General features: G+C 41.0%; 1 protein-coding gene and 1 long non-coding RNA gene across 3 annotated transcripts in view; one reads left to right on the top strand and one right to left on the bottom strand.

Annotated features, from left to right (window-relative positions):
• LOC308596944 lies at window positions 1-21443 on the top strand. 2 transcript variants are annotated; one of them, XR_014012746.1, is made up of 4 exons: window positions 1-72; window positions 16516-16560; window positions 16954-17115; window positions 19682-21443. It is a non-coding gene; the product is annotated as an uncharacterized lncRNA (long non-coding RNA). The 2 variants fall into 2 exon arrangements; XR_014012745.1 differs by having other exon boundaries at window positions 16954-21443.
• The window catches only part of NUP37 (nucleoporin 37), a 23526-nt gene continuing 5230 nt past the window's right edge, over window positions 7397-25692 (bottom strand). The window contains exons 5-10 of the mRNA XM_081212269.1: window positions 23279-23373; window positions 12558-12648; window positions 11320-11501; window positions 11081-11131; window positions 9546-9639; window positions 7397-7744 (exon numbers count right to left, since the gene is read on the bottom strand). Of these exons, the coding sequence (XP_081068395.1) occupies window positions 7631-7744; window positions 9546-9639; window positions 11081-11131; window positions 11320-11501; window positions 12558-12648; window positions 23279-23373 (627 nt within the window). The 3' untranslated portion in view covers window positions 7397-7630. The remainder of the gene's footprint in view (window positions 7745-9545; window positions 9640-11080; window positions 11132-11319; window positions 11502-12557; window positions 12649-23278; window positions 23374-25692) is intronic.

The following is a 25692-nucleotide window of genomic DNA, read 5'->3' on the forward strand; positions in this document are numbered from 1 at the left end:
GCAATACGGGAAGGCAGGGGAGGCCCCGTTGCATCATGGGGCTTGTAGTTCTCCCCACAGGAAGACCGAATGGTGAGCTCTGGCAAACCGAACCTCGTCCAGAAAATGGGGCGCGGACTGTTTTCACTCCGTTTTCATTACTTAGTCAGATTTATAACACCTGAATGATCTATTAATGCAAATTTTGCGCGCGCTATCTCTCTGTTGTTGTTTTTTTGTCCCCCCCGGAGCAGGGGGTGGGGTGGGGAATCGTACTCATTTCGAAAAGGAGGTAGATATGGGTGGGGGGGGGATCTATCATGTTTTTATTGGTATTTTGTCTCTTTTGTAATGTTGTTGGTACATTGCTCTGATATTTTGTATGAGGCGTCAACAACAAAACTCAGTGCAACCCCATAGGAATGAAATGTCCCAGGTTGCATGGATGTAGTCAGGATTTTTGTTAGGGGGAACAGGCCCTCTGTTTACTATGTATTTTTATTGATTTAGGGAGTGGGGCAGCTGCCCCCCCCTTGCTACGCCCATGGTTCCAGGTTGAAGGAAATAGTTGTCCTCCTGAGCACACTTTGTACAATCGAAATATATATATAATAAATAAAAAAAACATTGTCCAGTAGCACCTCAGAGACCAACTAAGTTTGTTCTTGGTATAAGCTTTCGTGTGCATGCACACTTCTTCAGATATCTTCTTAAACTTAGTGGCATGTAAACTTGTTTAGGATTAGGATGCCTATGGTCATTTGGAACATATGGGCAATATTCAAAACCACACAATGAACCGTTTAAAATTAGTCATGTGCAGCACTTTTTTCTTTTCTTTTTTAAGTTGGCTAACAAGAATTTTGCAAAACGTCTTTTTTTTTTTTACTGCAAAACACAAGGATAACACTTAACAGCTCCAGATAGGTAGCCGTGTTGGTCTGCCATAGTCAAAATAAAAAAATTCCTTCCAGTAGCACCTTAAAGACCAACTAAGTTAGTTCTTGGTATGAGCTTTCGTGTGCATGCACACTTCTTCAGATACACTGAAACAGAAGTTGGTATTTCTGTTATAGAAGGATCTGGCAACTTCTGTTTCAGTGTATCTGAAGAAGTGTGCATGCACACGAAAGCTCATACCAAGAACTAACTTAGTTGGTCTTTAAGGTGCTACTGGAAGGAATTTTTTTAACTTAACAGCTCGTGCATCTGCTTTGCGACATGTGGGAAGCCAGCCTCTTGACCTACAAATAATACAGAGAGAGATAGTCAACTGGGAATTCCTACTATACAGTGGTACCTCTGGTTACGTACTTAATTCATTCTGGAGGTCCGCTCTTAACCTGAAACTGTTCTTAACCTGAAGCAGCACTTTAGCTAATGTGGCCTCCCACTGCTGCCGTGCCGCCGCGCGATTTCTGTTCTCATCCTGAAGCAAAGTTCTTAACCCGAGGTACTATTTCTGGGTTACTGGAGTCTGTAACCTGAAGCGTATGTAACCCGAGGTACCACCAAGGTTCAAATATCCCTGAACAGAAGCTGAGACCAAATGTGCTAAATGTGCTAAATTCAATAGGAACCGTACTCAGCTGCTTCTATTTATATATTTAATAATAATAATAATAATAATAAAGGTAAAGGTAAAGGACCCCTGGACAGTTAAGTCCAGTCAAAGGCGACCTAGGGGTTGTGGCGCTCATCTCGCTTTCAGGCCAAGGGAGCTGGCGTTCGTCCACAGTTTTCCGGGTCGTGGCCAATATGACTAAACCACTACTGGTGCACGGAGGACCGTGATTAGTGCCAGAGAACACGGAAACGCCGTTTACCTTCCCACCACAGCGATACCTATTTATCTACTTGCATTGGCATGCTTTCGAACTGCTAGGTTGGCCAGAAATAATAATAATAATAATAATAATAATACTTATACCCCGCCTATCTGGTTGGGCCTCCCCAGCCACTCTGGACGGCTTCCAACAGGATATTAAAAACACAATAAAAGATCAAACATTAAAAACTTCCCTAAACAGCAGTGCCTTCAGATGTCTTCTAAAAGTCAGATAGTTGTTTATTTCCTCGACATCTGGTGGGAGGGCGTTCCGCAGGGCTAAAAAATGCTCAGATGGGTGGTGCATCCAGACTATTTTGTGGAAAGGATTCAAGCATGTATTGGAACTTTATAGGTTTGGACCATTATTATGCTTTATGTAGATTTATCCAATTAGAGTGGATTAAAGTGGTCTGTTGGCCTAGTACAGGTGTGGGTGATCTTAGGCCCTCGATAGGTTGTTGAACAACTCCTGACAGCCCCAGCGAGCATGGCCAATTGCCTGATGTTCAGCAACATCAGGAGGGCCAAAGGTTCCCCATACCTGCCCTAGTGCAACATAGAATCATAGAGTTGGAAGTGACCCTGAGGGTCATCTAGCTCAATCCCCTGCTATGCAGGAATCCTGTCTATAGCTGTCCCTGGGTGGGCTTGAACCACCAACCTTCTAGTTAATACAGTGGTACCTCGGGATCCGTTCCGGAGCTCTGTTCGCATCCTGAAGCGAACGCAACCTGCGTCTGCACGTGCACAGGCCGTGTTTCGCTGCTTCTGCGCATGTGCGTGACGTCATTTTGACCATCTGCGCATGCACGCGCAGCAAAACCCAGAAGGAACGTGCTCCATTACTTCTGGGTCGCCGTGGAGCGCAACCTGAAAATACTTAACTTGAAGCACATTTATCCCAAGGTATGACTGTACTGGAAAATCCATAAAGGCACAGGAGGGGGGGAAATGGTAGTAACTAAAGAACTCGAGGCCAGTCAAATTATTATTTTTCCCACCAAAGGGTGGCAGTTCAGTTGCAGAACAACTTTAAAAAGAAAGCAAGTTAAAGATGAACATTAGTATATGTGAGGAAAGGAGGGAGTCAGCCTTCCATGGAGTTTAGCCAAATGGAAATGCAAAGCCCACGTCTGCAGAAAGATCACAAGCTGTGTCTCCATCCCAAGTGAAAACAATTAAAAAGTATCAGGAAGACTTGATTGAGTTTGTGGCATAAAAGGATAATTGCATTATTGATAATAATACTCTGTGGCCCCAGTTCCCTCAGATTAAACAAAAAGCCCTTTCCTCTACAACAGCTCACTTTAATTATCAGTAATCAAAATAACCAGGCAAACAACCAAAGCTCTGACTTACATTTATATGAGCACATGACATTCATATAAACCACTGTAACAATTCCCAGTGTGCTCTCTTAATAATCAGCATAGAAGTCAAAACAACTATACAACCAAGCAGCAAGTTACACAGAACGAAAAAGCTGATCCAAGGCAATTTCCAGACAGGGTGTCACCTGATCCTCCATGAGGCAACAATTGTGTTTACTTAAGTAGTTCAGTGAACAGCTGAAAAGGTCAGAAAGTAGCCCCCCCCCCCAATTTCCCATGAAGTTCTCCAAGTTTGTGTATTCAAATAACATTCTGACAAAACTGCTTTTGAGGATCAGCATTGTCATCAGACAATATTATTTATAAATTCTTGAATAAAATTATACACACCATTTAATGTAAGTGAACAAGAAAATTTATCTGGGATAAAAGTTGTTAAAAAGGGACTGATATTGCAGTCCTATACAGTACTAATTTAGCTGGGTGTAAGATCCTCCTAGCACTACAGGACATATGCCTGAGCAAACATGTATAGAATTTCTCTTTTCATCCATAGTTACAGTTACAGATGGGTAGCCGTGTTGGTCTGCCATAGTCCAAATAAAAAAATTCCTTCCTGTAGCACCTTAAAGACCAACTAAGTTAGTTCTTGGTATGAGCTTTCGTGTGCATGCACACTTCTTCAGATGTGTGATATAGTTGTTTTGACTTCTTCTTCTGTGTATCTGAAGAAGTGTGCATGCACACGAAAGCTCATACCAAGAACTAACTTAGTTGGTCTTTAAGGTGCTACAGGAAGGAATTTTTTCATCCATAGTTACTTATGGATCCTGGTTTTGTTAATTCTGTTTCTGTGGTCATAAGCCCCATTGATTTGGGTGAACCTGACTTCAAATTAGGATTTCAGACTGTCCGCTTTTCCAGTCCTTCGGGATAGCTAGACTGCTCATGATTTGCACAAATATTGTATGTTCTGGTTTTTCAACTCCTACCATTGCTGTCTGTGATGGTCACCAACTTGCATGGCTTTAAAAGAGGATCAGGTTTCAGGGAGGCAGTCTGCTTCTCAATACTAGTTGCTTGAAACTGTAAGAGGGGAGAACACTCTGGTCCTCAGGCCCTCATCAGACTTCTCATCTAGTTGGCTACTGTGAGAACAGGATGCTAGTCTAGGTGGGCCTCTGGCCTGATCCAGTAGAGTTCTTAGGTAATGTAATTCAGAGATCATACAAAGAAAGCCAGAAAAGCAGCCTCCTTGCTTTAACTGCAGAGTTTCATAGTCCTGATATTTACAGCAACCCTCCCCCCCAAACACACACACACACACACACACAAATGAACAAAGTTTTCCAATGGAAAGCACCGCCCAATAAATATTTTGAAAACCTTCTTATTAACACAAGGTGCTGCACTGCGTGATGCCATCTTAAAAGTGTTCTCCCTTCACCTCCCCAGGAGGCTGAAGTCCACAAGGTTAGGGCTCAGCACAAAATACATGACCCAAATGCATTATTTCAGCCTGCCTCAGGATCAGACTACTGTATTGCCAGTTTTTCTGCCACCACATTGAGGATATGGTTTAAGAGGATTCCTAGGCATTTGAGAGAAACGGAGGACACTTGCTGTTTATGTATATATAATTTCACTACTGCATTATTCTAAGGAAAGCCCTGGCATGCTTCTCCTAATGTTATTCATATGTACTTAATTTTTTATATTTTTTATATTAAAATAAACACTTACCTGGATAGCTCAGTTGGTTAGAGCATGGTTGCAAGTTCAAGCCCCTTATGGCACAGCTGCATATGCCTACATTGCAGGAGATTGGACTAGATGCTCCTCAGGGTCTCTTCCAATTCTGATTCTATAATCTCATTTTGCAATGAAACCATGTACTGTACGTGAAGTGTTTCTGTACTGCACATTATGTAACATTTTTTCATTTTTGTGTGCGATAGAGGTATATAGATAAATAGATCTTCCAAGACTGATCCATACAGGAATGCTCAGTCTCATACTTTTAAGAAGATGAATGGCTTCTATTTGTGTGTTTTAACATTGTTCACCAAGCTTCAGTGGAAGAGGTTGTGAGATAATACCAGCCTTTGTTTGACTAAGGATACAGGGAATACAAGCCAACAACAGATGGTAACCCGGTGGCAGGGTGTTGAAGAGAATGCCAGTTAGTGGGCAACAGGAACATTAACTTCTGTACAAATACATACTCACAGTCTATGTTTTAGATACACAGTATTTTTTGTAGTTGATTTATATTTGTGGCAGCAAGTCAAACAAGCAATAGAATCAGAATTGTAATGTGTAACAGAATGGTCATGACACACTGACATATGCCTCTTCTGCTTAGAAAAGGGCAATTTTAACTTAATTGAAAACACACAATGAACATCATTTAGTCAAAATGTCTGTTTGCTTTGGTCTGCAGCCATGTCAGTTGAGTTTGTAAGAAACCTTTCCCTCCTTTTTTACTCAAATGAAAATGAAACATTGCTTGACTTTTGACTTATGTGATCTACATAAAAGCAAAGTACTCCAGTAAATTCTCTGGTAAATTCAAATGAATAGGAAATAACACACAGTTCTTAATTTCAAAAAACACATGGGTAGATTTAACTATTGGGAGATCTTGGACTTGTTTTGTAAAAGCTAATCGTCTGTCTGGACCTAGGACAATATTTTTGCTACCAAAGACACAAAGTGTCCCACTACACTGTTTCACATATTTTGGGGATCCCGCAATGAGTTCAGTCTTTGTATTTGAGCTTGCAGGTATGTTTTTCAAGAGGCAAATCATAGCTTTGTAGATTATCTTGAGGATCATCTAGTCCAACCCCCAGCAATCTCAACATGTGGTCCTCCAGTTTGAAGCCATACTGGACCCTGCTTAGCATTGCCAATGTGCTAGCAGTTTTACTGCTGCACCATCGCAAAGAGATACATAAACATGTCATGAGCCCTCATTCTTCCCATCATTAGCCTCATACAAATTCTTTCCCCTCCCCCCATAAAGAAAGGCAGCTCTTTTAAAAATGGAAGCCCCACCAATGATCCATGTGGGGAATCTAGTATTTAGGAACAAAATAGCTTGGAAAATGCCATTCCAAGGTTAACAAAATCTAGTTTAATTTTTAATCACCACATTGATGTAGCTAACACATTTTTATTGCGGACATGCAACTCTGTGCTAAGCAAAATAGGAGGCTCCCTCTTTTTCTAGAATGGAAACAGCTATGCCCCTCTGCCCTTCTGTCAGTCCCCTCTGTGGTAATCTGCCCTCCCATCTCCTCGGATGCTTTTCAATTAGTAATAAGAGGCATCCCCATCACAATCCTGGTTAGTGGTTTGTTGTTCTAATGGCTATCAATTCTCAGATCTCCCCCTTTAACTATTCAAGAGAAGTTACTAGTTCTTTGGCAAAAGTCCTTTGTTTTGTCACAAGCTTCCATCCATGCAGCTTTTTCTCTTTCAAAAATTGACTTTATTTTTTTTCTTCCATGATTGAAATCTAGGTTCTATTGTCTCATTAAACAATTCTAAGATTACCTTTGAACTTCATTTAAAATATTAGCAATTTGTTCCCCCTCCCTTACGTGTGAAGTAGACTGGTTTACCCACTGGTAGACGGATGTGATTAGATGGAGATGGCAAAAGGTTAAGGCAATTTGATGGGGGGTGGCAGGCACATCACACCCATCATCCAGCATACCTAAGGCACCTAGAGGCAAATCAGTTGATGAACAGGTTTGACCATTTTTAGCTAGTCTTTACATACAATTTTACTTATTTATCACAACTGTATTCTACACCCAAGGAGCAAGAGGGTTATTCTATTTGCTCTCTTCCACTTCCCACAATACTTAATTACTTAAGCCAGACTGAGAAAAACTTACCTGCCCATTGAGTGCATGTCTGAGCACGGATTTGAACCAGGACCTTTCCAGTTCAAACACAGCACCCTATCTAGTACACTGATCTGGTTCTCTAGCGAGAATATAAATATCTGAATTATAACCATATTATGTGTCAAGTACCTTAATATAGGCATGTGCATCTGGAATGTTTCTCATGTGCATCCTACTGAATAAATGAGAACTGAACAAGAAAATGTTTCCCTGTATTTCAACAAGATTTGCATGGAAGGTTCTAGGTATACCATCCCCACCAAGACCAAATGCATAACTTTAATTTTAATATTTTAGCTAGCCTGTCTTCAAGGTGAAGAAACAATACATCTTGCTCAAGAGAGACAATCATATTTTATTATAAACTCCCCTCCCCAACAAAACCCCCCTGCTTTGATGGAGCTGGTTGCATCTGTAGCCTTGAAAAAGAAAAAGTACAGCAAAGATTTTTTGTTCCTTGTATGCAGTCATTTGGTATATCTCTATCATTTGGCAAGTAAACAGCGATATAAAATATGTTTAATTTAAGGAATATTTTCTCGTTAAAATCCCAGATTTTATATAAATGGTTACATTTCTGTCATCCAGAAAAAAAGTTTATGATCTCCACCCACTGCACATAATGGAAGTGTTCTATGCCACGTTAAGCCAGATCCTACAGGTGCAGAACCGATAAGAATGGGCTGGAAAGAGGGAAAGAGAGAGAGAGAGAGAGAGAGAGAGAGAGAGAGAGAGAGAGAGATTAGATATCTTACATCTAGAGCACAACAAGACATAAATTTTAAAATCATTTCTAAAGAACTCTTCAGCTGCAATGCTATGACCCGGCAATCACCTTCTGCATTTGCCTTCCAAATTGTTTTCATATATCTCAGGGGAACTTGCTTGTAAACTTGCAGCAAGAAGCCAGAAGAGAATGACTTAAAGAAATGGTTATAAGAGCCAAAAGCCACTGGAAATGTCTCCAGCCCCAAGCCCTTTTAAATAAATTGGGAGTCCCCCCCTCCCCCAATATCTTGCTACAAGTCTGGCACTGCATCTATGGAACCTGCAATCTGAAGCAAATGCTTCAGTCTGGTCCTGTTACTACCCCTTCGCAAAAGTCTGTTGTACCAGCTCAAGTGTAGATGGAAATATTTCAAATTTCTTACCCAAGAACTACCAAGATCCACTCACTCTCCAAATTTATAGTCTGTGTTAGGGTGTATATTAGATTTGGGAGACTCTCAGGTTAAAGCAGGCTGCTTTGGACAGAAGCTGGGCTTGTCCAGGTGCAAGGTGGCTCTCTGAAGCATCCTGAACCAATAATGTAATAATGTGCAAACCCTAATAAACCATGGATTAAAAAATTAAAACAAAGGAGTGGCTTGCCTGGGCACACCCTTTGTTGTCTTTTCAGTACTGGATGCAGCGTTTTTTTCATACCCCCAGGTTTTAAAAGTTTTGCTTTTCAATCTGGAATCTGCTCCTTTTACCTGCTGGTCTTTTAGTGCCGTTCATGGGTGAATATGATGTAAACTATTCAACTTAAATAATATACATTTAAAAATAATAAAATAAGAACCTATACTACCTGCCTTAAATTCAGTTAAACTTGGCACACATTTCGCTTTTCACAAGCTATCATCTCATTGATTTCAGTAACTGGTTCAAAATTTGCCTGCTTGAAGTCCTGCAAACAGGACATTGGAACTGCCTTTATGCATGCTCAGCCATGTGTATGTAACATATGATGTGCAATACACATATGTGTACATGAGTCCCTTCATCCTTGCACTCCTTTCTGAGACAGAAAGTCGGGGGCTTGAGTGCAAATATTCAGGCAATTAAAAAAGTTTTTTCCAGTATATTAATGGTCATTCTTCTCTAAAGTTCAGTTTTATAGTCAGTTTAACTTGTACAGACAACAGAAATTAGATGAAGCCTCAGGAGTGGAGGTATCATTTCAAAAAGAGTCAATCACAGTATCACAAAATTTCTAATTGGCGATTACACCGTGAAGCCAATGGAATCCAGATTTCGTTCTGATGTGCCTGCTTCTTGAACAGCAGGCCTCCATGCAATCTGGCAAATTGTTTTTGAAAATGAGGCAATTTAAAAAGCAAACAAAAACAGTTTGCAATATGGCAGGTGGGTTTGCTGTTTAAAAGGAGAAAGTAAAAAAATCCCTTGGGCATGCCTAAACCCTTGATCACATCTAAAGTAGCTCATTGGATCACAGCCTATGAGCTTTTCATCCTTTTTATTCTGGACACTATAGCTGCAGACAGTGTTCCTCAAGATGTTCTGATAAGGTTGTTTCAAAGTACACTGAGTCCACTTATATTCATTTTGAGACACAAGACGAAAGAACAAAAACCTCCACACTGGACTGTGTCTTATCTGCCTTGCAATCGTGCTAAGTACTTAGAAAGAGCCCATTTGTTATGAGGGGGGAGGTAAATAAGAATGCTATTCTGCATGTTATATTTGCATGAACTTTACCTGAGGATGTCCCAAATGATGGACTAGAAGCTGGCTGGTCATTTTGCCTGGATATCCAGTTGTAGCAAACAAGCTTTCATTGACTCGGGACCACCTATATACAGAAGCCCAAACCACAAATGTTCTTAAAAGAAATATTAAAATAGAGTATACTAAATACACAGGTTGTAATACAGTCAAAGTTAGCACCCTTGAATCTAATAGATTTCAATGAGAGTAAAGCACTTGAGACTAAAGAGAATGTTTAAATTTGACTGGGTGATTCCCAGTAAGAGAGAATGTATATATATGTATTTACACATGTATACGCAAACATCTTTTTTTCTGCATTTTTAAGTATAAACGTTACCTACAACCAATCATACAGGCAGAAAATACTTTATACCGTATTTTTCGCCCCATAAGACGCACCGGCCCATAAGACGCACCTAGATTTTTGGGGGGGAAATAAAGGGAAAAAATTTTATTCCCCCCCCCCCAGGTGCGCTGCACTACACCAGGAGCTTGGGGCGTGCTGAGCTCAGCGCGCCCCAAGCTTCTGCGTGCCGGCAAGCAGTCCGCTAGCCCTGGGAGAGCCGCGGGGCTCTCCCAGGGCTAGCGGATCGCTGCGCTACACCAGGAGCTTGGGGCGTGCTGAGCTCAGCGCACCCCAAGCTTCTGCGTGCGCGCAAGCAGTCCGCTAGCCTTGGGAGAGCCGCGGGGCTCTCCCAGGGCTAGCGGATCGCTGCGCTACACCAGGAGCTTGGGGCGTGCTGAGCTCAGCGCGCCCCAAGCTTCTAGGTGCGCGCAAGCAGTCCGCTGCCGCCCCAAGCCTCGCGCACCCGGTGGGACCTCCTGCCGGGTGCGCGAGGCTTGCAGACACTCGCCCGAAGCAGGGGGAGCCCTCCCGAGGGCTCCCCGTGCTTCGGGCGACAGGCTGCCGCCCCAAGCCTCGCGCACCCGGTGGGACCTCCTGCTGGGCGCGCGAGGCTTGCAGGCATTCGCCCCATAAGACGCACCCCGATTTCCCCTTCATTTTTGGAGGGGAAAAAGTGCGTCTTATGGGGCGAAAAATACGGTATGTATTACTGTCTCACAAAGATATATATGGAAAAAAGCAATAGTATATTGCTTGTTTAAAAATAATTTTCTCCCCCTCCCCACCTCGTTTTTACTTGGTTGCTATAAGCTACTTCTCAATTAAGGTTTTTACTATTATCTATTACCTCAAAGACTCTTCTCCCCCCCCAAAAAAAAAATGTTTAAATGATTATTTAGAAGGTTTAGATTATTTAGAAGGCAATGCTTTTGTTAAAAATATTTTTAAGGTGTGTTGCAGTTCTCCCTTTACTTATTCTCATGTTACAGTCTTATTCTTCAAGAGACTAATAGACCAGGGCAAATATTAACAATTTATTCATGGTATACTTACAAAAAGAGAAGCTGCATAGTATTTCTGAAAAGTAAATACCACATGTAGGACAAAAACAAACACCGCTAACAAAAAATTCATAGAGTAGCGCCCACTTCAGCAGATGCAGTTTAGGACAAAATACCTGAATAATCTAGCTCTATCTGCATGGACAGGTCTCTTATCCAAAGGATAACTGTAAAAGAAAACAGAACAATTTCTAAGTGATACTCACACTTCAGTTTATAGGACAGTTATAAAAACCCCAGAAAAGGAATTGATCATTCATCTTTGACATAGTTACCCCCTATGTTTATATGAATGTAAAAGTTTAAGAACAGGTTGCACAAACAGAAAAAAGAGCAAAGCTTTTGATAAAAATACCTAGATCGAGTAATGTCCCAGATAAACCAGTCATTTCCAGCAACTGCTCCAACTTTAAAAGTATTTTTTAAACACCAGTTTGCTGACATCAGTGGTGTTTGATCAGTTGTGAGAGACAAAATAGCTTGGTGGGTGACGAGATCATAGAATCGTATTGTTCCATTTTTCTCTGCAACCATTAACTAAAAGAAAAGTAAAATGAGGTTACAATAACTTTTGAACAGCAAACCTTAAATTTTTACTTCCCAAACCTAAATAAACCTGAATCCCTGTAATAAATATTACAATATCAGATAAGGGATTTATATTTTACAAACCCCATCTTGTTCACGCTGCCCTTTTAGGGACTCAATTTCCAAAGTGTAAAACTTCAGTAAATGACTGACCCACCTTTTCCCAAAACAAGAGGCCACATCTTTGGCTTGCTCCATGCCTTGGTACTATCCAGGTATCTCTGAAGTGTAGGATGAAGACCTGCTCCCTCTCCCCAGTCTTGAACTTGGGGATGGATATCTGAAGTGTATCTGAAGAAGTGTGCATCCACACGAAAGCTTATACCAAGAACTAACTTAGTTGGTCTTTAAGGTGCTACAGGAAGGAATTTTTTTATTTTGGGGATGGATAGGTCAAGTTGACCTCTAATTTTGTCCTGTGCTTTCAGGCAATCCAACTTCTCCCAAAGTCTGGAATAAGCCCCTCCACAGTGTATGCTAGACCACCTTGGGGGAAGATCAGTGGTGATCACAAGTAACGTCTCCCTACAAAGATCATCTACACTTCATGAACCCCTGCCCTACTTTAAATATATTATTTTGAAGAACTCATGGGTGGTTTAACTATCTGGAGAGCTTGGACTTCTTTTGTAGGATCAGGTACCAGGACAACTCAGTTCATTCTGTTGTGCCATGACCATAGCTGTCAACTTTTCCCTTTTCTTGCGAGGAATCCTATTTGGAATAAGGGAATTTCCCTTAAAAAAGGGGAAACATTGACAGCTATGGCTATGACACAGCCCTCAGCCTGCTGCAGTGCTTAAAAGATGCTGATTCATAAGTCTGTGAATACTTTCATGTTGCTGAGGGATAGGAATGAGTTATCTCATGTTGGCTTTGGAGATGGCATTTTAGATTGTTCAAAAAACTATCAAATTCAGACAAGCTTCAGTTTTGTGACCTATGACTAACTACCGGTAAATCAAAGGTGCTTCACCAAGGAAAAATTGCCTGTAGCATACTGACCTTGAATGCATCTTCAGGATGCCAGCCCACACTCACTCCAGGAGAACGTAGAACAAAGTCAGTGGTCAAGTTTCCTTCCAGGTCCCAGACCCTAAAAAACCAAAGAACAGTCGAGTTCTAAAAAAAGGTTTCATACCATGCCCAGTTTAGAACAACCACCTCATTAAAGTTGTTACAACAGGGAAGAACTGTGCTGTTTTTGACCTTAAATTCAGTTGGCAGAAGACAGGATATGCTAGCCAATTAACATTTAAATTAGATAGACGGAGAAAACATATATGGAGAGGTGGTGGGTATCCTATAGGAGAGGTTTTAGGGAAAAACTACACAGTAGATATTTATTATTTCTAAAAGACAGAAATCATGCCCCCTATTTGTAACTCTTTTGTTGCCCTCAGAAGGAAGTTCAAAGGGGTTCACATCAGACATGAACAAATACAGCATCAAGACAACCAAATGTGAAAACAATCCAGCAATAAAAAAATGCTACAATAAATCTATAAATGAACTTTACAGTAAAGTACATTGCTATATAACAAAGGGATAATAATAAAATACAACCCATACTTTAGCCAAAAAGATTAATTTATCTCCTCAATTTCAAGATGTAGGGTGGGAGTTGTAGGAGAGAAAAGATAATCTTTTAGAAGAGAATATTCCAAACCAACACACCAAATACTCTAGTTAATAAAGGCTATGGAGCTGAGGGAGGGGTGGCAGGAGATTTTGTAGTCCTTTTCCTTTTTGAGCATTTTCCTTTGTGAGATTTCTGTTAAAACATGGAGGTGGCTTCAGTAACACTTTGCAAAGTGGCCTGCTGTATATGTCAAGGGCAGTCTTTGAGTAACTCTATAATGTACCCATTTCCTTCCTATTTCTTCTGCAGTGTTATAAAGAGCTTATGATTTACCCTCTTTGTTTCACTTCCCCAAATGGGGGCAGGGTGTGTGTGCTCCCCAATGTAAAACAGAAGACACTGTAGGCAGATGCCTTCCCATTTATCTACCTCGCATTTGCAGGCTTCACAGATTTATGCAACAGGAAGCTGTTCAAAGAAGGCTGTCTTCTGCAAACTGGTGGCCTCCAAAATTTTTGGGCTACAACTCCTATCAGTCCTAGCAAGCACAGCCATGCTCTTGATTAGGGAAGGCTGCTGTGGGGTGTCTGCAAAGTATGCCTTAACTATAACCATTTTTTAAAAAATATGATAACTTGGATTACAGGAAAAATAGGACTATGACCAATTGGATAATCCTCCCACATTCAATATGTAAAAATGATATCAAATATAGATTTTCACTTGACTTAATTGCGTAATTTTACCATTGTGTTAAGTATTCTTGTTCATAAATGTTTAAGTGAAAATGTTCAATTTAACTTTCCGTTAAAAGATACCAAATAGCAAAATATTTTATAAGTTAAGTTTTGCTTAGAGATCTTTTGAGTTCATTTCTCACCAGGGCTGTGAAAAGTTTGTATTAGCATCGGAACACACTCTTTAGTAAAATGTCTAGTCAAGTCTAGACAAAATAGATGTGAAATAAAATAAATACAATTAATTAACAGTGCGAGCCTTTCTGTGCCAAACCTCAACAGATCAAATATTTGTTTTCCCTGCAAAAATCCTAGGGCCTCCAAATTTGGAAAGATCAGCATCCTTATTTTTAAAAACTCCACATTTTGTGAAAACAAAGAATATCTACTTGATTAGGTAATTTACAGACAAAGCCCTTTCTTCTGCTGCCAAAGGTTTTGCCTTGTAGGTCTTTCCAAGTCAAATCAACACTTTCTGGATGTGTTTACTATGCAGGGAAGAGGAGCATAGTACAATTCAAGATGGTGAATCATTTTGGCCAGGGAACATCATGTCCCTTTCCCAAAGGCAAAGGAGTTGAGGTGCAGGCAGCAATATTTTTCTGATTTATGCTTTACTGTCAGGCCTGTATCTGCTTTATGTTTCGTGGATGTATAAAGATCATGTTCAGTAACAGAACATCCTCCGACAGCAAAATACACCCAACAACCTTTACCACCTCCCCAACTACAATATAGTCCTACTGGAGCCCCTTCAGATACTGCACATTTCGTAGATGACCAGAACTCTATGCCAGAAAAAAAGAAAAGCACATATAAACCTAATAGATGCACGTGCAATCACATGAAAGCTGACACAGTATGAGCTGAAGAACTGGGAAGTTCCACATTGAACCACAGTTCCACTATGAAGTCCTTGGTAGTTGGTCTCAGAAAGATCAACCCAAAGGAAGAGGGGAACTCCAAAGGGGATGCAAAGCACTGCCAGGCTGGGAGAGGGATGGACCAGAAGTTGGAGCCACCTGACCATGTGTTCAGGCTCACAACTGGGCCTTCCATGTGGTGATGAGGGCAGCAAAAAGATCCTACTCTGTTGCCTCCACTGCATTCTTGAGGAGCCCTCTGGCGGAGCTCTTCCACGTGGTCCAGAGGCTGGTTGCTCCTGACCAGGGGGGCGGACCTCTGGAACACATGGGAACTCACTGTAACTGGATGGCTAAACACTTTGAGGATAAAGTTGCTTGGCTCCACTGTGCTTTAGATGCTGCTACTGATACAGTAGCAGACCCTGATGTTGGGAAATATTGAGGGCACAAGGAGAAGGCGACGACAGAAGACGAGATGGTTGGACAGTGTTCTTGAAGCTGCGAACATGAGTTTGACCAAACTGAGGGAGGCTGTGGAAGACAGGAGTGCCTGGTGTGCTTTGTTCCATGGGTTCACGAAGAGTCGGAAACGACTAAACAACAACTGAGACAGTATAAAGCGAGGCATCCAATGCAACATCGAGCCTGATGTTGTGGGACCATTTCCGGTTGATGGGGCCTGAGGATGTGGACAAGATAGTGCCAGTGATGCGCCCAACCACCTGCTCATTAGATAACTGTCCACTCTGGCTTATTAGGTATGGTAAATGCATCATTGTGTCATGGAGTGGTGCCCACTGCATCCACTACTCAAAAAGCCCAACCAGTACCCAACACTCCTTTCTTGGCAAAGGTGGTGGAGAGGGTGGTTGCACAGCAACTGAGGTATTCCTAGGAGAGACGAATTAACCATCGGAAGCCACTGGGTGCAGTCATTAGGAGTTTTGGAGTCAGGTGTCACCAGTATGCCGATGACATGTAGTTCTACTTCTCCATAACATCTGAATCAAGAGAGCCTGTGAAAGCTCTGGACCAGTGTCTGCATGCACTGGTGGACTGGAAGAGGGACAATAAACTATGTTTGACTCCTGGGAAGACAAAGGCTTTTCGGATGGGTGGTTCCCATGTTCCAGAAACTAGCAAGTTACCTGTTATGGATGGGGCTGCACTTCCTTTGAAGGAGCAAATGTGTAGTTTGGAGGTAGTCCTGGATACCAAGTGTCCTCTGTGGCTATGAATGTCTTTCACCAGTTTTGTCTGGTTTGTCAACTACTACTGTTCCTGGACAGGGATAACCTGTCCACTGTAGTCCATGTATTGGTAACCTCAAGGCTAAATTACTGTAATGTGCTCTATGTGGGTCTGCCTAGGGTCTGGTTTGAAAGCTCCAGCTGGTACAGAATGCTGCAGCCAGACTGCTGATGAGAGCATTTGGTCAAGAACATGTGACACCATTGTTAAAACAGCTGTGCTGGCTGCCCATCTGCTACCGAGCCAACTTGAAGGTTCTTCTAGTGATTTACAAAGCCCTGAACAACTTGGATCCAGGATACCTCAGGGATCACCTGAACCCTTATACTCCAGCTCAATCACTAAGATCATCTGCAGGAGCATTTTTGGTTGTTCCCTGAGTTGGTGAGGCTAATTTGACAACAATGAGAAATTGAGCCTTTAGTATCATTGGCCTGGTCCTGTGGAACACCCTGCCAATAGATATTCAGTGGGCACCTTCTGTGCCAGCTTTTAAACCCTTGCTAAAAAAAATTCTATTCCACCAGATCTATGCAGGCAATTAAGAGTACACCCCACAATGGACTATTGAGGTTTGTTTCTTTTTGCTCTTGTGTTTAACTTTATATGATCGTCTGGTTTTATGTGTTTATATTGTTGCCAACAGCTGTGATACATTTTTATGATACAACAGTATATAAATATTGTATAAATAAACTAAAAATAAATCTTTCATATATAGATTTTCTGTCATGTATTCAAGCAGCACTTAATTTTGAATAAATTAGGATAGTTCAAAGTTGAGATATGGCATGTTTGTTAATAATGAAACATCCTGCCATTTTCTCCATTTTAACTGCACAAAAAACAGGTAAAATTCAGATCAGGAGCAAATAGGATTGCAATGTTAGTTGCTACAACAAACTGACTGCAGATGCTAAACAATAAAAATGACAATTTGCTCTCCTTTGTTTCCCCCTCTACAGTCCACCTAAGCACAGAGCTCTTGATGGAAGGCAGGCTGATAAGAGGCAGGCAACATTGAAAACAATTGTTCAATCACTGAAAGGCCGCAGAATCCATAGGGAAAAGAAAAAACAAATTATTAAGAAAAATCAAAGCAGCAATAAAAAAAATACTGGGCAGAGGTTTGTACCAAAGGAAGCATAAAACTATGCAAATAGAACGTTTTGAAGTTCAGGCATTTAGTCAACATTTTCATGCACATCCAAGTTTTAGTTTTGGAGAATTTTTATAAACTGGAATATACTTTCTTAATAGTGTTTAGTTCAGATTTCCAGGCAACCACAAATTATGACGACAATCCCTCCTTCCTCCCTTCTTGTTAAATCAAAAGAAGTCATAATTCATATTATATGGACCATCCTTAACAGATGTTTCTTTGCAGGCATTTTGACTGCGTTTGGGAGATGGCTTGATTCAGAGGCACATGTAATGCATATTTGGAAAACTCTATTTGAAAACTGCTAAATTATTACTAACCTGGGAAGAAAGCTTAAGTACAGATTTTAGAATGTCAGGGCTTCCTATGCTTAATATTACCTATCTATGGAAGTAATTCCCAGTCATTTCAAGAGGCTCCTTTTCTAAGTAAATACATTTGGAATTGCCCTATCATATTTTATATTGGCCTGGAGCCAAAGCACCACCACATAAAGGGCTACTTTCAACACTAGCCCTACTCAGAATAGCCCCCACTGAAATAAATGGGCATGGCTAACTACTCAGAGTATAACTTTGTTGAATACAACCCGATGTGTTCTCCACAAACATGTTGTCCCCCCCGCCAGATTACAGCAGCTGCCCTCTGAACAGCATCCCCTTGAAGAATGGGAGGGGGGGTCCTCTAAAATATCATCCCAAGAGCTGCCAGAGAAAAATGTCCATGTACATGCACAGATGAGCCTCTCTTGATCCCAGGCTCTGTTTCACAGAAGTACTGTTCTGGCCTGGAGAGTACCTTAGGCAGGGCACAGTCAAGAAAGATGAGTTGTATCACCTGCTAGATGCATTGATTGCTGTTTCCTTTACTGTAAATCTCTGCTATCCTCCCTTATCACTTTGGATACCAGAGAGAACTCCTGTTTACTTCCCCACCCATTTCTCTTTCTCTCATCCCCTTTCTCTGTTGCTGAAGAGGTACCATCTCCTCCACCGTACTTAACTCCAGCGCCACAGAAATAAGGAAAGGTACTACTCCCCCCCCCCACTTCACAGGCCAGTCTATCATATGCCCATTACACTCTCTCCCCTTCACCTATCAAATCCCTGTTTCTTGGGAAACCTCCTCTTCCTTCCCTTGCTGTGCTTTGGGTGTCTCACCCCAGAATTTCATATTCTCTGTTACTCGCTGCCCATAGCCACCCCACCCACTGCAAAAACAGAACTTATACTCTCAGCCATTGCCCCAAAGTCTCTCACTTGCTTTCTTCCTAAAACCTTTCCCAAAGCCTCACAAAATCACAGTTCAAAACTCCTTCTTCACCTCTTCTCTTTCTAGAGCAAGTTGTTCTCGTCATCATTCATCTCATCTCTCCCTTCAGACAAGCCTCTCTTCCCTTTGCTCCAGGCAACATCTTTCCCATCCTGTTTCTCTGATCAATTTTACTACATCCTAGCTTTTCTATGTATTTTCATGCATACTTTTAAAAGCGATGCCTTTTAAAGCATTTTAATTACTTAGAACTATTGTAGCAATTTTAAACTCCTTTAAATGTAGCCTGTTGCTAGAGTGCTATTCACAGAGTCTGTTTAATACCATCAATGAATATGCTAATTCCATTTTTGCTACAATAAACTATCTTTTCTTTATCCTGACTGTCCTTGGGAATGCAAAATTCTGGAGTGCATTCAGGTCTCCATATCAAAAGGAACCTTATAAAGGGGTGTCAGAGTTGCATGGGAGAACTGCAAGTTTGCATTTAAACTGCAAACTTCACAACGCAAGGTACTGACTATTCAAGTGCTGAAGAAGTAACTGGCAATTCTCTCACCAACTTGTTTATAGGCTGGTTGCCTGTGGCAAGTAAGAGGTGGCCTCCACATGGCCAGACAGGGAAGCTTTTAAAAGTAGGGGTATTTTTTTCAGCTTGTCAGCACACAAAATAGCTATTATATCTGTTCTCCATGGCAACTAAGATAAAATCAACACACACAAAAACTTACATAAAAAACCCCAAACCACAGTGTTGATTAAGTGCTAGGGGTACAAAAGGTCTTCTCCCTAGTCCTTAGCTGCCTGCTGCTCTTCAAAAGGTCTGAAACAGAAATAACCCCCTTGGAAGTGTGTTATTTAGCAACCAGGGCCAGGTAGTGCCAAATGTTTTCTGACCCGGAGACAGAGATTCTCCTCACACAGGTAGCTGGACATCCTGCAGCTCCTCCCACTGGCAGTGGTCACTAAGGATGGAAAAAACCCACTCCATAGACCAAGCTTTCCCAATCTAGTGCCATCCAGATACTGTTGGATTATAACTCCCATTATCCCTGACCATTGGCTAACTGGGACTTTAAAGTTGCAGTCCAAGAATACCTGGAAAGTATCAGGTTGGGGAGAGCTGGCTTAGACATTATAATGACTGCTCTAACATAGCTAATTTTTGCACAGGTGGGCAAGTAAAACTTTTTTTTTGGATAGTAATTTTTTTTTGTACTTCTTTGCAAGGCTGCTATATTGTTTTAACTTACATATAGAAAGCGTCTAAAGAAAAGTGAAGAACCAATATGTAATCTTTGGGAGGCGAGTGAAATGCCACATGTGGAAAAATTGCTGAAAGTACTTTTATCCTTATTGCAAGCGTGATTTTCCTTACAACCTGAACTTGATTCTCTACAGTGACCTTAAAATTTCTATGATCTCTTTTCCTTTTCTTTTTTTAAAGACAATGATTTCATTTCTAAAGAATTTACAGTCTAGTGATAGGCCTTTCCTGGGCACAGTAATCAAAAATGACAAGCAGAAAATACTTGGCATTTGTTACGAAGTGTTTCACAGCAGAACCATTATGCAAAGTGAGCATGTATTATGATTAATGCTAACAACTAAGTTATAAGGGATCAGGTAATACTTTTGTCTCAGAAACTTACTCTGCTTCTGAGATGCCTAGATACTGTAGCAAGTCACAAACTTGCATATTGTCCGGTTCTTTGTAATGATTAAGTGCTAAATGGGGGAGGGGGGAATGGATCACACCTGTAGGACACATTTGAATACAACAAAAAGTGGGCAGAAACCCTAGAATCCAAGGATCAGCAAATATTCTCCTTATGTCACAATCTTTAATCCAAGTCCAAATATTCCCTAGTAAAGCATTGCAGTACATAACAGCTAAATTGGTGAACATTGTAAGTTCATGACTTTAGAGAGAGAGAGAGAAAGATTTATTTACAATTGGAAAACAAAGCGTTTTTATATTCCGGGTGATTTTTCTACCACAGGTAAAAGTTAAATAATTACTTTTCTATTAAAAACATACAACTAAAATGTTAAATGCTCTATTTGCAAACAAAACTAGCATTCCAATACTAAAGTTAACATTCCAATCAACACTAGGGCAGTATCTTGGCCTCTTAACATCACACTGCCAAAACAGCTGGTACACTCCATGTGTTTATATAGCCTGAGCATATTTTAGGATAAGGCAAGCTACATTTCTTAAGCTCTCAAGCTATTTTGAAAAATAATTTAGCCTGGTCTTACTGCTGAAGTACTGCAAAATGAGGGGTAAAAGGGGGGGGGGTGGAGGAAGGGAAGACCGCTGAGAATAAAAGACAAAAAACACTGCACAACTACTGCCAAAGGGCTGAAGCGGTTTTTGAATGTGCAGGATGACTCCCAGAACAACATGTTTTGGCAGAGGCTGTGATGAGAGGAGCAAAGGGGGAAAGCGGCCTAGAATACCCTTGGGTATAGCTCTTCTTTCAGTTCTTACAGCATGTATCCATCCTAACTGTCCAAATAACAAATAGGCCAGCAAAGAAAAATGGGGAGTGGCAAAAAAAATAAAATAAAATAAAACCCTGAACAAAAAGCAGCAGTCATGCAGGAACGTACTAGAACTACAACATTTTCCTACCACATGGAAATTATGACTTGGAGGAAAGTGCTACAACGAGTGATGGGGAATGTATTCATGCTCAGCAACTACTAGACAGCAGTACTAACCAAATACATTGCTTCAGTCTGTGTAGAGCAGGCCCTCATTGAGGGAAAGAGTTTGCAGCCTATGTAATTGTTGTTAACTTCACTATACTTAAAAATCTAGTTTCATTCTACATCATGAGTGAAAATCAATTGTGGCCACTTGCCTGTAGAACACACTTCCACTAGTGAACAGGGTTTCCCCTCCCTCTTTACACAGTCTCTGCAGTTCCAAATAGGGGGCACTCTGGAGCAGATTTCGGGAGAGGGACGAGAAGGTAAGTCGCATTGCATAAGCAGAAGCTTGCTCGTACAGTGGTGCCTCGCAAGACGAAATTAATCTGTTCCACGAGTCTCTTCGTCTAGCGGTTTTTTCGTCTTGCGAAGCAACCCTATTAGCGGCTTAGCGGAATTAGCAGTTTAGCGGCTATTAAAGGCTTAGCGGATTAGTGGCTAAAAGGCTATTAGCGGCTTAGTGGCTTAGAAAAAGGGGGGGAAAGCGAAAAAAATTGGAACACTCGCAAGACGTTTTCGTTTTGCAAAGCAAGCCCATAGGGAAAATCGTCTTGCGAAGCAGCTCAAAAACGGAAAACCCTTTCGTCTAGCGGGTTTTCCGTCTTGCGAGGCATTCGTCTTGCGGGGCACCACTGTACAATGTTGGACATCATCCTATGAGTTAAAGTAAAAGGCTTGTGTGTGTGTGTGTGTGTGTGTGTGTGTGTGTGTAGAAAACAAATGCTGGATGGACACAAGAACAAGTGAGTAGTAAATTATTTGATTCATAAAACTGTATAAACTTCCAAGTCCCCCTCCTCCATATGCTTGCTATATGAACATTCACTTATCTGCACTTAAAGACTTCTGTCCAAACTTTGCTATATGCTCTGCAGGTTCACTTATTCCAGCAGGCAGCTTCCTTACTTCCTGCCCCCCCCCCCCGGTTGTCAGCAGCCATTTCAGGAAGAAATCATGGAGGGGGAAAAACAGTGGAGAAATTCCGCCTGAGAAATTTCTATGAGAAATGTTTCCAAAGGAAACAATGGCAATTGCGGATTTTTTATGCAAACACTCACCTAATGAATGATTTCCAGGGAATGCATTGCATCAGTAAAGCAGGGCCTGCATGTATTCTATGAATTATTATTTTTAAAAAATCATAAAAAAGGCTTGTAATCCTGCTATTACAAGTTTTTCCTTTCCATATTTAGCAAAGTGAGCCAGTATTTTTTTTAAAGTACCGTATTTTTCGCTCTACAACACGCACCCGACCATAACACGCACATAGTTTTTAGAGGAGGAAAACAAGAAGAAAAAAATATTCTAAACGAAACAGTGGATGTATGATTTTTGTGGTTCATGCTGTGGCCACAGACATGTGAGTTGACGGTGAGTTTGGGGTAGCCCAATGCAAAAATCCTGAGGATCCATGTGAATCCATGCTTTGTAACCACGTTTTTGCACCACTGCGGCCCCAGGCAACAGTGGGTGCATGATTTTTTTGGTGCAAGCTGTAGCCATGGACATGCTATGTGATCTGATGGTGAATTTGGGGTGACCCAGTGCAAAAATCCTGAGGATCCATGCTTTGTAACCACGTTTTAAGTGGCTTGCTTTAAAGGAGCCAACCGGACAGGAGCCGCTTACACTCGTGTAAGCGGCTCCTCTCCTCTCCCGCTTTGCTCCTTTAAAACAATCAGGCTCTCTGTCCCTCTCCTCCCCCCCCCCAGCGGCTCTTCTCCCGCTTTGCTGTTTCAAAGCGAGCCACGGAGGAGAGAAGGAAGGGAAACCATGGATCCTCTGCTCACGGCTGCAGCAGATCCCCCCAGCCACCCTTAGGCATTCCCTCCATAACACGCACAGACATTTCCCCTTACTTTCTAGGAGGAAAAAAGTGAGTGTTATGGTGCAAAAAATACGGTAATTTGCAGGGAAGTACAAACACACAGTATTTTTTAAAGCAGTACATAGGGAATAAAATAAGTTTTAGTCAGTTTTTATATGCAATCTTCTGAAAAACTGCACTGCATGAAATATCAACCCTTTTAGAAATTACGTAATGCATACTTAGAGAATTGCTTCAGTGACCAATTTTCTAGTTTTAATTAAAAATATGTAGAGAGAGTTAAATTCACGTGTTTAGGAATACATACCTGCAAGTGTGGTCATCACTCACACTTGCAATTTCCTGACCTTCTTTAGGTGAAAATACCACATCATTAATGTAATCTGAATGGCCCTCCAAAGTCTGTTGATAGAAAGCAGAAATATTTTTTTGTTATAAATTAAACAAAGGAAGTTAAAGAACAACTGGTACAAGCAAGCAAATGTAAAGTGAAGATCTTAATTATTATCTGTCAGGGTAGGATACAGGGGACAAAAGAAATGGCTTGTGTTGGACCCAAGCAATTTAGAGCATTGCAGCATAAAACAACTATCTTTAATTGTATGTGGATAACAATAAGGCTCTCAGCGACCTATCTGTTTTAGGAGATAAGCTAGTTCAAAACATGACAGCCTAATAGCCACTAACTGCAGCCTCGTGAAATCAGCATATCAATGGAACCTAACACCATACCTGCACAAAACCTCATCTAGCAACCCCAGACACTTTGGAGCAAAGCAGCCCTTTATAGGATGCCACAGAGAAGGGCATGACAGGACGATGACCACTGTCCCATTATGGTCCCAAGGATAAAGGGGGAAGGCAGATCAATTCTTGCAACACCAAGGAGAGCTTTTAGTGAGCAATTTGCTCCAACTAGGGTTGGAGCTGAGGTTTTTGAGTCTGCCTCCAATCCACCCTCCTGGGCTCTGCCCCCTTTTGGAGAACTCAAATGCCAACCCTCTAGCCTTCATAGAGGCACTTATCTTGTGTCCCATAGCCTCCCATTTGCTGATGTCCCTGCACAGTTGCCTTGGTGAGAGAGTGTGGGAGAACACTGTTCTTCAGGTTCAGGGAAAGGTGCCCATGAGGGTTCTTGCTCTGGTTCTATGAGTGGCCAGAATGCTCCCGGACAATTTGCTCACAAAAAGCATTGCAGACCCCATAGCTGTATAATTAGTACTTCATAATCAACAAGGCTGCAGAAAAAATAATTGAGAACAAGAAGGGTGTAACCGACCCTGCTGATTTCTAAGCAAAGATTGACCTTGAGGCCATGGATGACAAATTCATACTATCTAAAAGCTGTATTGATGGGGTCTGAATACTAATGAAATCCAGTTGTTTCTAGGAAGGAAAGTTGGGAATAGGGAAATAGCTAGTTAGAGAAGTATTCATCCAGATATAATCTTTCAAATAAGGGCCTAATAGTCATATTTTTACAGCCAATTGGCACTTTATTCCTCCATTACCACTACCAGCAGACAAAGGTTCCAGCTTCTCCAAGCTGGCTTTCAACATGAACATGTTCAAAGAACTTGCAGATGATCACCCATACAAGCTGCAACTGTAGCCTCTCCATTGGTGGGAGTAATCCAGTGATCCAGAAACAGAGAAAGAGAAGAACCAGGACAAGACTGAACCCCTACTACCTTGGTGTTTTTAAACTAACTGGGCCATATTTGGCTGCATATTAGCCATTTTGTCTACAAAGTGGGAAGCAAAGTTTTAATATTGAGCATAAGATGACACAATCATTTTCGTTAACCATACACCTAAAATAGTTCTACTGGACAACAATGTAAATGAGGACGCTTCAGAACTACAGAACTGGCATTCAAAACCAGCATAATGTTATAATTTGTAGTGTTTTCGGAATAATCATTATACATTTTTGTATTTAGTCTTGCAAGACACAGCATGTTACCAATTCAAGCAATTACATGTTTAATCAATTGACATTCAAACTAGTGTTTATTTTACTACACAAGGACCTATGGAAATCTATTTCTTGTCTGATCAAGCTGTAATAAGCATTGCTCACATCAATTATATGGTAAAAACAAACAGTTTAGATACATGATTAACATCATTCATCAAAGAAGCTCCACTGACATTAGTTATAAATCAGAGTGTTAATATATAAAGTCTAGCACCAGTACAGACTTTCTGGCAGCTTGAACTATCAGCTCAATCTGGGAGTGTTAATAAACCATCATAATCACAATAGTGTAAGTTGTAGTTTTAAAACTATCACAACTATGACTGGTAGAATCTCAACATTATTTGGATATGTATGGGAGGTTGTTTTGAAGAAGGTTAAATATTATTCAATAGAGTGATAATCATGGATTAAAGTGATATTTAATTATAAAATAGTAGCTGCTTCAATAGGAATATTTATCAGACACAAGATTTTAATTTCTTCTTGTAAAACAGTTCCCTGCCGATTATTTCCAGAAATTGTGCAGGCACCACTCTACATATTATTTCTGGTATTCTTATTCCTTAGCATGCCATATATTGCTCTACCTTCATGTTCCTATTTGCATCTATTTTAGACTGAACAATTACTAGGCAATTAAAAAACATTTATCCATTTTATTAAAATTTTGCCTTAAGTAGTATACATTGGTTTTGTTCTGCAAGAACACACTTATTTTAAAAGTGTTAAAATAAATG

The sequence above is a fragment of the Podarcis bocagei genome, assembly GCF_964188305.1.
Source record: "Podarcis bocagei genome assembly, chromosome: 10".
Classification (NCBI taxonomy): Eukaryota; Metazoa; Chordata; class Lepidosauria; order Squamata; family Lacertidae; genus Podarcis; species Podarcis bocagei.